At 39.1% G+C, this 12442-nt stretch overlaps 1 protein-coding gene across 6 annotated transcripts in view; it reads right to left on the minus strand.

Annotated features, from left to right (window-relative positions):
• CC2D2A (coiled-coil and C2 domain containing 2A) overlaps positions 1–12442 on the minus strand; it is a 47842-nt gene that overhangs the window by 3876 nt on the left and 31524 nt on the right. For all 6 annotated transcript variants that reach the window (XM_021396347.1, XM_021396345.1, XM_021396351.1 and 3 more), the window contains 10 exons: positions 11156–11323; positions 9869–9974; positions 8496–8605; positions 8286–8382; positions 7382–7480; positions 5044–5220; positions 3288–3491; positions 2725–2814; positions 1228–1341; positions 193–327 (listed from right to left, as the gene is read on the minus strand). In XM_021396347.1, the coding sequence (XP_021252022.1) occupies positions 193–327; positions 1228–1341; positions 2725–2814; positions 3288–3491; positions 5044–5220; positions 7382–7480; positions 8286–8382; positions 8496–8605; positions 9869–9974; positions 11156–11323 (1300 nt within the window). The remainder of the gene's footprint in view (positions 1–192; positions 328–1227; positions 1342–2724; positions 2815–3287; positions 3492–5043; positions 5221–7381; positions 7481–8285; positions 8383–8495; positions 8606–9868; positions 9975–11155; positions 11324–12442) is intronic.

Below are 12442 nucleotides of genomic sequence, written 5' to 3' on the forward strand. Positions count from 1 at the left end.
TTTGAATAAAACTCAGCGTTTCTTTTCTAAGCTCACATTGTTTCCTCAGTTTCAGATTTTGCAAAATCACTAACTACATTAATGCTGTCACGTTATTAAACTGACAAATGCACGATGCAGAGAGTCAAGACAAATCTCAAATTACCAACTCTTTGGCATGCAGCAGTGTGAGAAGACACTGGGCTCACTTACGTTATCGCAGCTGATCAGACAGTACACGCTTTGCAACGGGCAGAAAGTATCATAGTGCCTGTAAAAGCAGCCAGTGCTGGGATTCCAAATCACATATTGACTTTGCTCCAAAGTTAATACGTACACCGTTTTTCCCTAAAAGGAAAAAAATAGGAGAAAGATGTTTTAGAACTGTCCTTAATGGCAGTGCACTGTGTATTGTTTGGAATATTACGTTCTTACTATTAATACTGTGTTTTTGGGAAAATCCTGAAAGAACACACAGGTTTGTTACAATTCCACCAGCTAACACCTACATAATAACGCGTCCTCTGTCTCTTCTGTGGAAGTGCTAACACGCACCACCTCCAGCCATTTGCAAAATACAAATTCTGAAAATCCTTTGTTCAGCCAAGAGCCAGTGGGAAATTCCATACCAGGCGTGTTTAATGTGTGCTACTCTGCATCAGCGTGTCCTCCTCGGCTGCTGCCACAACTCAACCCCAGGCAACCTCTGACTTAAGGGCTGCTGTTAAGCAGCAGCTTCACGCCTAATCCACAAACCTTCCTCATACAGACACACAGATAATAGAGAAAGATCAGGAATCCCTAACCTGCTTTTCCACTTGCTGTCTCCCACATTTTCCAGGTACTCTGGAAGTAGCAGGAATCCCTGGCAGGCCCCCACCCTGCCCCTGCCCTCTCTCAGCCCACGCAGTCCCACCCTCGCTCTGCTGCCGGCTGTGAATGGACTCCAGGACATTTTTCCAGCACTTCCACGTGCCCGAGTCCAGTCAAGGCTGACAGATACAAGGACAACAGCTGCCACCAGGCTGAGCATCTAACACTGGGTTCAGGAAAAACCAACACCTCAGATTAAGGTTTTTTTTTTTTTTTTTTTGCTCTCTGAAGAAAATCAGTTCAGCAGCACCAGCGTTTAGATTACTTCCTAGAAAGAAATGTCAGCAGGAGACAGACAATTCTATCAATTGATGGCAACCAAGGACTTCAGAGAATGAAAATTAATCCTCAGACCAAATGAAAAAATCCTCTTACCTCAGGAATAGCATTTCCAATGATAAGCCAGGCTTTCTTCCCCATACCAAGAAAATAATTACACAGGAGCACAGCATGTTCTTCCTCATCTCCCGCCAAAAGATCGAGAAATTGCTAATAGAGGAGGAAAAAAAAAAAGATGTTGCTATGTAGTAGTAATTGGTGTTTTCAGCTTACGACATTTACTAGTATTTCCTAACACTTCTGAAGCAAAAAATTCCTCTTGGATCTTTGCAACTGATCTTAATTTTTCATTAGGCACTGTTTCAACACGCAGAATGCACAGAGCAAGAGTAAATGCTGTGAAAATCCACGACGCAGATCTGAGATGTTACTACAAGAACTAAGGTCTTCTGGGTTATTCTGAACTTCCCAGTGTCCTGGTTTCGGCTGGGATAGAGCTTATTTTCTTCACAGCAGCTGGTATGGTGCTGTGTTTTGGATTTTTGATGCAAACAGCGATAACACACTGATGTTTTGGTTGTTACGCAGCAGTGCTCACACCGAGCCTAAGAAGTTTCAGCTCTTTCTGCTGCCCTGCCAGCAAGGAGCTGGGGGTGCACATGGAGCTGGGAGGGGACAGAACCAAGACGGCTTACTCCAGCTGGCCAAAGGGATGTCCCATACCACATGGCATCGTGCTGAGCAATAAAACTCAGGGAGTTGGCCGGGGAGGCAGCCAGCTGCACCTCAGCGCCTGGCTGTGCATCAGTCAGTGAGCAACTGCACGGCACACCACTTATTTTTTTCATTTTATTCTATCCCTTATTAAACTGCCCATCTCCCAACCCGTAGATTCTCACACGTGCATCTTTTTCAACTCTTGCACCCATCCCCCAAAAGGGAGTGAGCGAGTGGCTGCGTGGTGCTGTGCTGGTGCTCAGCTGCCCGCTGGGTTAAACTACAACACGCAGAGATGTTCTGAGATGGCAAAAACATCACCTATGGTTAACTCATTATCTGTTACTATTTTTATTTATGTGAAATGGAATGCCAACAATTACAGCTTTATTATTATTTTTTAAACACGATGCAATGTTTTTTCTATGGTTCCGTAACATTACAATGATCAATTTAAAGTGTAGTTTAAAACTCTCCATCAGTTGGCATCCTTTCCCTCATGCATGACTAACTATTTTGGATTGTTTTATAATGGAGAAAAACAGGAAAAGCTTAAAACTCTTAAGTACTCTTACGGTCAATCATAAGATTGCAATCATAAAATTGCAAAACATCAAAGATAAAAATTTTGGCTCGTATTAGGACAAGCATCTTTTCTCGCACACTGGTCTCCAGATAAATTCTGCTTTGAAGTAAATGGCTTAAGAAAAATCTGTCCTTACCATCACAGAATCACAGAGTAGGATGATTCCTACTCTGTTCCCCTCTGAAGGGACCTCCAGAGTTCATCTAGTCTAAACTACCCCCAAAAGCAAGGGCCACCCGGATGTCACATCACATTCATGAGGATAAAAACCTGTCTAATGCATTACTTACATCTGATGTACACCACAGATCACAAATTCCAGCAAATGACACGCTATCTGGCAAAAAAGGAATCAAAGCAACGTATCGAGCCACCAATTCCTGAAAAAAAAGAAGTTTCAGCTCACTATACATACATATAATAAAGGCATTATTATATTAGACTTGAAGCACAGTGCTGTTTCCCTAGACACCAAAGTTAAAGCACTGACTAACCTTGTTATATTAGCAGATAACTTGTTCTAGAAATTACATCAATTTCTAAATTACAATTAGAAATTGTAACTTACTCCCACTGAGACTCGTCTTTTAAGACAGAAATTTATGCCAATAGTCATTCATACGTGTATTTTTAAAAAATAAAAAATATCCTTTTCAAGCATAACTATGGGTACACTTACTGTTTATCACACACAGATAATCAATCACTACTACTTTCTTTTGTATCTCTAGTTTTTCCTTTAAAAGTAAGTGTAGCTATACAGGAAATGAAACGTCGTTATGCGTGCACACGCATGCACAAACACATCTGAAATCTGTATCACATGAAGCCATGATCTTTTCTAAGTACTCACTGCCGTTGTCTGAGAGCTATTTGGGAGGGCATCAAGGAGCTCCTGGGGCGGATTAAGAGGTTTGATGTATCTGGTAATGAAAACTGTTTTCCCGTTGAGGTCAATTACAGTTGTTAGGCACTGACGGTTTGGAAACTTTGACGTACATTCAACTTCATATTTCTCTGCTGCTTGGAGCAATTTCTCATCTTCTTGGGTATCAAACTTCAAAAGACATTAGAACTTATGTGAAAATCGTTTTATTGATCATTTGGGCTTAGGTCTTGCCTAGGTTTGACCTTACTTCACCATCTGCAGTAGCATAAAAGGAGCGTGAAATTCTTTCCCAACTGTCTTTTGAGCTTCCCTTGTATTACATACTTTGGCTTACAGACATCTAAGAAAGCTCAAGGCAATGGAGAAAAAACACCAAGCAATTAGCATTTACTTATGAACACACCCAGTGCCCCGTGTCTAAAAGTGGCTTGATTAAAGCACAAAAGAATGCGCTGAAAGTCAGGCCAAGCACACCGCAGGGATGACTCTAACTTCACATCCTAACGCCCACTGCAGTACAACCACGACTGAGGCTATGCACAAAGCCCAGTCATCTTCACATAAACACTGCTGGGACAGTCCTGCACGATGTCACAATATTTGCAGAGCAGTTCCAGGACATTTTGAGATGCATCCTTACTATTCAGACTTCTTTAATTTTTTTTACAGCTTTTAGCTGAGCTTTTCCGGGAAGTATTTAAGTTCAAAATCTATTTCAGCATTTGCTGCCCTTCTTCTCAAAGTAAAGAGAGGTAGAAGAGCAGTGCTCTGTAGCCAGACCTCCATGTCGGAGGAGAAGAGACGCAATGGCGATTCTTAACCATAATGAACAGCTGAAACATAAGGCTCCTACAACTTTCAAAATTCTGTTGTAGTAATTCACTGCAAATATCACTGACAAAGAAACAACATAGCAAGGAAACACAAACTGCAAGAAGACTGCTGAATGGCACAAAACCAAGCTTAATCTTAAGCAGAGAACAACAATCTCTCAATTGATTATTAATAATTGTACCTTCTTAAGCATTTCATTCATCTACAGAGATTCGGGAAGGACAGCAAGAAAGAGAGGAAAAACAGGTAAAGAAATAAAATGAAGCTTGAGTGTTTGTCTCTAATAAATGACCAGTGTAGCATTACAGTGCAAAAAGAATAAATCAACTGCTGTGGTTTGTGCTTGAAAAACATACATCCTTACTGAACGGATCTGCAATGAATTGCAGAATGCTACGTCAAATGGCAAGCTGTACGCTCATTTCAATCATACATTGGTGGTGTTGTTAGTGGAAGGGACTTTAGTGAAGAAACTAAAAAAAAAATAAGTTGTTGTTTAGAAGTAATTTGTTCAAGATCTGGAGACAAGTATGAAACACCAAATAATAAATGCTGTTTTTGAATACTATAAGCATAGAAGCAAGAGATACGGTAGATGTACCTGCCACCTCCTTTTTGCCCACGGTTCACAAATACTGATTTGAGTTTTTCATTGCTTACAGAAGTAAATGAGAAAATGATATGCTCACAAAGTGAATGCACGCTTGCTTATTTCTCATGCATTAAATGTCCATCTTGTTTACTGGTGAATAGAATTGAATAGAACTGAGCTAAAAAATTCAACATAGAACACTGCAGTATACTAAGCCTAACTATTTGTATACATCCCAAAAACCGCACCGCTGGAAAGAAATAGCAAGGATATGATTCATTACGGATTAGTTACCTTTTCTCTGACGGACTCCCCAGGAATGAGCTGTGGTTCAATGGTAATGAACAGTGTTATATAGGAGCCCTCACTCAGATTTCGCACAGACTCATACCCTCTCTCGATGCCCAGGTTCTTCTCTCTGCTGTAGCCAAGGAGAACTGGAGGAATATTCACCTTGAACGTACCATCAATCTACAACACACACAGACAAACAGCAGCACATACAGATCAACTATGGCAAAAAGAAAACATTTCTCATAAAAAGCAAAAAAGCGACACTTCTTTCTCAAAATACATTTGCTATTTGTAGGCAAGCATTTTATTCCCTTGCTTTGTTGATTTGAGCAACAGAACAACAATACAAGATGTGACATGTATTAACTAACTGCAGGGAACAGAAGACATTTCATTGTTATGACTGGATTTCAGTCTCTTCTGCTTATTTTGGACACTAATATTTAATGTCATTGAACTCATACACACTAGTTCTCAGAAAGACTGCCAGCCATTCCCATTCACAGCTGTGCTTTGGGACATGCTGCTTCTTCCACAAGCAGCACTTCTCCACAACCTCCTTCCCCACCAGCAGATAATACATACGCTGATGTTGAAGGGCTGATGTCTCATCTCTGTAATTCATTCCTCATTCTCCAAGTCCTTCAAAGCAGCTCAGCAGGAAGGGGGAGGACAATAACTTATGACTGCACTGTAAGCTGTTCTCAATGAACACTGACAGGCATGCAATCTTTATCTTTCAAGTGCTTTTCAGTACGTATTTTCAGTCTGCTGGCAAGTCTAAGTAGCAGTCTCCACATGGCAGCATTGACTTGGAAAAATGACAAAATGGCACAACACCGGTTTTCAGGACTGTCCTTCTGAAGGCAGCATCACACCACAGGCTTTTGCCTGGGTTTGAGCGATGCTGGGCATTATGCTCTAGCATCTCACAGGTAGGCACCTTCCAGGCAGAAACTGCTGATGTTTCTCAGATGCATTTGGAACTGGGCCCATTCAGCCAGCTCCCTTAAGGAAGAGAGCTCTGGCAGACTCGCTGACCTTTTGCACCTCCTTCTGCAGCCACAAACACGAGGTAAGGACTTTTGGAAAGGTCATATCAGAAAGGAGCTGGAAGCCCAGCACTTGCTCAGGCAAGACTCAACAGCAGGAGTACAAAGCCTTAAGAGGAAAGCAAGAAGATCAACCTCCTGATTTGGGCAGAGTTCAGGCATCATTTTAGGCAAAATTTAAGGCTGTTTAGGATACGCTGTGTCTGAAGAATTGGCCATAAAAGTCTGAGTCTTCCATGCTTCTGGACAGAATGACAGCCACTGGGAAAGACATCTTCAGAAGATGAACAGGTGATTCACTGGGCTAGCTCATCAAATATTTAAGAACAAAATTAAGTTTTGATGAGGAGAAGATTAAATAAATCACTCAAGAATTTCCGCTATGATGGAGTAGAACAGGATGAAGAAATACTTCATTTGCCACTGCAGTTAAATTGCTAGGTACACCTTGTTATTGCTGCTGGACCGATCACACCTTTTCAACTTCAGTAAGAAATCCTGTTCATGTGAGAACAGTGCCAGGAAGAGCTTGCGGACACTCACACTGCGCCTAAGGGCTCTCAGACAGAAACATCTCCTACAGAGAGAGTCAGGAGTGCATCTGACAGCAATCCTTGAACTATCTTGTTCTACAACAGAAAGACCGACAACAGGTACCAAGAGCAGATGTTATTGTTAGTGGTAGTCATCAAAGACAGACCATGTCCTTCACTATATATTGATAAGCAGCTTGTTAAAATGTCTAAGTCTGTCCACTGAGTCTCTCAGGGCTGTGAGCAGACACTTCTCAGGCGAATTTCATATATTCAGTATGAACATTTCCCTGAAAAGAGTAAAGAATCTTGTTCTTTGTTTATTGACCTGTAACAGTGGAAGGAGGAAAAGAATAACTGGAAAAGGCAAAGGTAAATTCATAAGAGGTGTAGAAAAAGAAGAGTTAGGTCAAGTTTCTTTAACACTTACCTAGGCAATGGAGTACTAATGATCTCAATAGCTACTGTCAAAACCACATAAAGAATTTCCATTTTTAACTTCATTACTGAAGGAAACCAGGCAGCACTGTCAGCGCAGAAGTATGTTTGTCTGTCTTTTCTCCCTTCCAAATGTTGAACTTATTGGCAAACATTCACCAAATTTGACAAAGGACAGCAGTTTCAAAGATACTGTCAATCAATTCCATAAAAATATACTGACAAGTACAGAGAACATAATTAAAACTGACTTTGCATTACCAGCCCCTTCCCACTCTGTTTTTAAGAGATGCATTTCAAGTTATTGACACTTACCCTAGCCTGAAAATATATTGTGGTAAAGGGAATCTTAACACAGCCCAGCCAGTGCCTCTCAACACGAGTGTGGATACCACTCCCTCTGTCACGATCATCCTATTAAAAAGTTGGGCAACATAACAACTTGTAAGATAGTTTCATATCCTTTTATTCAATCAACAGTCTCATTAGGGTGTGAAAAAATCCTGTACTGTTTTTAACAATTTAACTCACTAAAAGTGTAAGTTCAGCTACTACTACAGCGATAATTATTCTGCACACTTTTCGGGCGTGCCAGATGCTGAACAACGAAGTCATGGTCAGTGATACAATGTGACTGCACTTCAGGGTTCAAGTCTTCCATAACTTCTGATGGAGAACTCAAAAACTTGACAAGGGTTCCACAAGGATCTTTCCAGACCATGTAAATTGATCTTCTCGTGACATGTTTTACTAGAATTTTAAAAGCCTTTCAAAAACTTTTCAAAACTGTATGAAAAACTGAATGAAAATTAACAAATTACTGTGGAATTAAAACAATGTTTTCATGGGTATTGCCACTCAGTGATTTCCAGATCTTGTTATGATCAGTGTATAAGTTTAAAAAACACAAGATTTCTCTGAATACCAGAGTGACATCTGAATTTCAAGACTATACTTTTCTTCCTTTTGCTTCGTCAAATACCATTTCAGTTTTGAGGGCAGAATTCTATTCTCGGTAAGATGCATGCAATATTTACTCTTGCATTACGTTATCAAGAATAATAATGCAATACTGACTAGATACAACAATGAACAATAAAGAGGAAAAGGAGGCACAGGAAGGTGAGAGCTATTACACTGCAAAGTCTTATTCTGACAACTTCAGGAAGTTCACAACATTCAGTAAAATACATTGATTATCCTTCTATTATGAACTCACCTCTGTAACATCATGAAGTACTTCATCAAAAACATTAATGAACACTTCATCCTTCACTGACTGCAAACTATGGGTGCTGTAGTCACCATTAGGAGCTCTGACAAAGTTAAACAAAAAACTGATTTGAACAAAACAGGAGAACTCAGACAAATCTGTATGTCCAGACTTAATTCCTATTACTCAGAAAAATTGGTTTCATTTTTGCTGTACCTAAATGGAAATTCAAGTTCCTCGTTCCAGTTGGGGTTTGGGCCTTCTGCTGTTGTTGTCCGACAGACTGTTCGCTGAAAGGAAACTTCTACAAATGGACGGACTAAAACCTGTAAAAAGAGAAGCAAACGAAGGAAACATTCATCAGAACATACTTGGTTTGGTCCAGCCCAGACGTAACACTTTATTATACCTTAAACATTGCACTTTCCAGGCTTCTAAGCATTTATGAAGCTTTTAAAATAATTTTGTATGTTAGCATTTTAAGAAGGTGAAGTGCACTCAGAATATTTGATATATTATATACACAAGGAAAACAATTTTTTCCCCCAGCTCCACAGAAACTACTGGCTAACTAATCAAAGAAAGAAACTGAAACAAATGTGCTCCAGTCACCAGTGGAAAAGGTGTCCCTGTATTCTCATACTGCAGATAAGCAACTTTTACCAGACACAACAAACACCTAATTTGATTAAAAATTCATTAATGGAACATTTCATTAGTATTCAAATGCATACGGCAGAACCTTTGCCACAATTCAAGATCTAATTTTGAAGGATGTCCTAAGAAAAACAAAACCCACCCCAATGAGCTTCCATCTTCATGCAGAAATATGCTGAATTTAGTTATCAACAGCAAGCAAACATACTTCTAATACCAGTCCTAATAATGGCCACGCTGGTTTAGACAAAGAGCGCAGTGAGCCTGAAGTTCAGACTATGAGAACAGCTGCAAGTATACACGTACACAAGAGTAAGAACACACAAGCATCAGGTTCTCTTATTACTCTTCAAGTCTACAGATGTCTTAAGGTAAAGGGACTTTCCTAAGCCTGTAACAATTTTTCTGTATGGCAACTTCCAGTGTGTCATTCTTCCAAATACTCGTTCAATGTTCACATCAATGCAAGCTAAACCTCTTTTACCCACAGTACACATAAGCAACTTCTCTGCGCACATCATAAATGCTGCATGAAGAATCGCAACCCACAATTTGAACCCAGCTCCTCCCAGCTCAATTTGACGACCCCTCAGCGTTCTAACAAAGAATCAGCGAACACTAAATTCCCATCCCAATCACTCGTTATTTTGTCCATCTCAAACTCAGCTCTGCTTCTCCCCTGCTAGAACTCACTGCCAATCTGGCCGAAAAGCCCTACTATTTTTCACTGCGCAGTAGCCACTTCATATTTATAACATCCTTATCATCCTTTTCGAAACCCTTAAGCATCTTAACTATCTTCCTGGAGATCAAGGAGTGGGCAAGCCAACCTCTCTAACTTGTCTTTCTGATGGTGTTACTGCCTGTAAAAAAAGCTTACAACTTCACGTAAACTAATGGCTGTTATAAATGTCACGAGTTTTGTAGTATACCTGGTCGAATGCCCAATCTACATTGTTGGTTGGGCTCTGAGCAGATGGAGAGGCTGCAAACATCTCATTGAAGGATCTTGAAGATTTGGATGGTTGTTGAAGTTTGCTATGAAAGGCAACAGACAACAACATTGTGAAAAAAATCAGAGAACCTATTACCAAATAGGAAATCTTGACATCATATATTAACTATACAGAGTTCCTGAAATAGTTCTTGTAACTTCATGCTATGACTTTAGCCTAGGAAAGATAATCATTCAGTCAAATAACAAGAAAAGAACTGCCAGAGAAGGGTAGAGAGCATATGGCTCCTGGAAGCGTCACTGTAAAAGTAAGTTGTGCCTCAAGGCTCTCTCTTCTGACCAATTTATAATTCCCAGGGTTTTTTTTGTTTGTTTTTGTCTCCCCTGAACAATCACCTTGAGCCACAGATTTTTCATTTTAAGGAGATGAATCCCTGAAGAACTCATAAACTAGACAGACTTCACAGTATTCATGGAAGGTCTCTATGACAAAATTAAACCCGTATGAATAAAACACAGACGGTAACCCCTAAGTGAGATAAAAATATATGTCAACATGCTTATTTTTACCTTAACTTTTTTGGTAATAATGCCACAGTAGAGACTGTAAAAGAATAACTATTCGTAAAAAAAGCAGCTCAAAATAAGATACCTGATAATCCAAAAAAACTGAAGGGTTTAAGTTATTTTGTACTACCAGTAACAAATCAAAATTTTCATCATTTCCTTCTTGTCAAGATTTTTCTAATATGAATTGCTTATTTCTCAGTTTGATCTTATTCACAGAAATTCAACAGAAGCTTTATTATAATAAATAGATTAAAAAAAGCAGAAGTGCTGTATTAGTTAGCTATATGCTAAATAATTAGTCAGGATGAAAACGTCTCCCATTTAAACGTAAGTACATTCATTTTGGAAGAGAGAGAACACAGCACCAATACACTGCTTCTGAAACTAAATCACACTGTCAGAACTCAAGCATCTCTACAGGACACAGCACAATGCTTCACTGACATTGTCTTTATATGCTAAATGTTGTCATCGTCTAAAAATTAGCCTGGGCCAAACTGGATCAATCTGCTCCCTTAAACAACGCAGTTCATGAAGTTCTTGAGAAGACCTAAGAAGATAAATCTCTATGTGTTTTTATCAGGAGGATCAAAACAACAGACACGGCTGAATTTCAAAACCAGTTATTTCAGCTGCCTTTCAACAGTTGAAACCACAATATGAATCTGTCGTGAAAACAAGCACTGCAGCATACCTCGTGAGCGGTTTTCTCACTGGAATATCATAAGCTCTAATGATGTTCACTAACAGCTTAATGTCTCCATCTGATAAATTCTGTGCTGTGACCTTCTTCCTCTCCTTTCTTCTTGGCTTTAACGGCCGTTTTGGCTCTGCCAGTTTAAAGAGGCCAAGTCCCAAAATCCTAACAATCATAAAACAGACAATTAGTCATTTTTGCACAGAATCCAGAATTCTATTGTTTCCATGACACGCATGCAAATTATGCGCTAACAGAAAAAGGAAACATACACTGTTAGTGTCATACAGCACTCTAAGAAGTGTCAAAATGTTTTAATATTTAGTACTACACAATCCAGTTGTTTTATATTTCATTAATTCTAACTTAAATATGAGAAAAGAGCTTTTAATTTTTTTTTTGGTCTTGTTTTCCAAGATTAGATAAGATACAAATAAGACAATTCAGGATAGATCTAAACTACAGCTATAAGCAAGGTATCTAGTAGATGACAACAACTGTATGAAATACGTAAGGAATCTAATTACACAGCTATGTACAGGCTACAGAAAGGAAGCAGAATGAATATGCCACACATACCCTGGACCCTCAGAACTTACAACCCAAGGCAAAGCAGAACCAAAGGAAAAAAACAAATAGGAAAGGAATAAAAAGCAGATACATGTTTTTACACATCACTGATATTAACTGCAAAAATACCTAAGTGACGGAAGACATTCCAAAATCTACTTTAAAAACTGGTAAGCCAACAACATTATTCCCTTACACATAATAAACAATCACATTAATTGCTTTTAAGATAAAACCACGAGTTACTGAAATCTCACTAAGTAGACACTTTAAACAAGTAATTGTGTATTTTAAATTCACTAACTCCATAAATTAACAAGTAGCACTCAATATGAATTTGTATTCGTAATAAGAAAATACAAGTCAAGCATTTGATCTGAAACGACTTCAAAAGCTGACTACAGGCTCATTCGTATTCTTCTATTATGCTATGTGAAAACATGAAGGAAAAATGACATGAATCCTATTTCAGAGAGCAAGTCTCTGTATCTCCAGCAGATGGGACTGTTTAGTTTCATACTGTTGATTCAAAAATGTTAGCTACACATCAAGTGTGTCACGCTTAGATTGAACACGAGCAACTTCTATGAGAAAGAGAAGTATCTCCCATTCATGACTCATGCAAATTTTAAGTCAGCAACACTAATTAAGAATCAACTATGTGGTAATTTCTCAAGTTTCAAAATCAGCAAGTATGGGATTCGCAACAAAAAT

Source organism: Numida meleagris, chromosome 4 (genome assembly GCF_002078875.1).
Source record: "Numida meleagris isolate 19003 breed g44 Domestic line chromosome 4, NumMel1.0, whole genome shotgun sequence".
Classification (NCBI taxonomy): Eukaryota; Metazoa; Chordata; class Aves; order Galliformes; family Numididae; genus Numida; species Numida meleagris.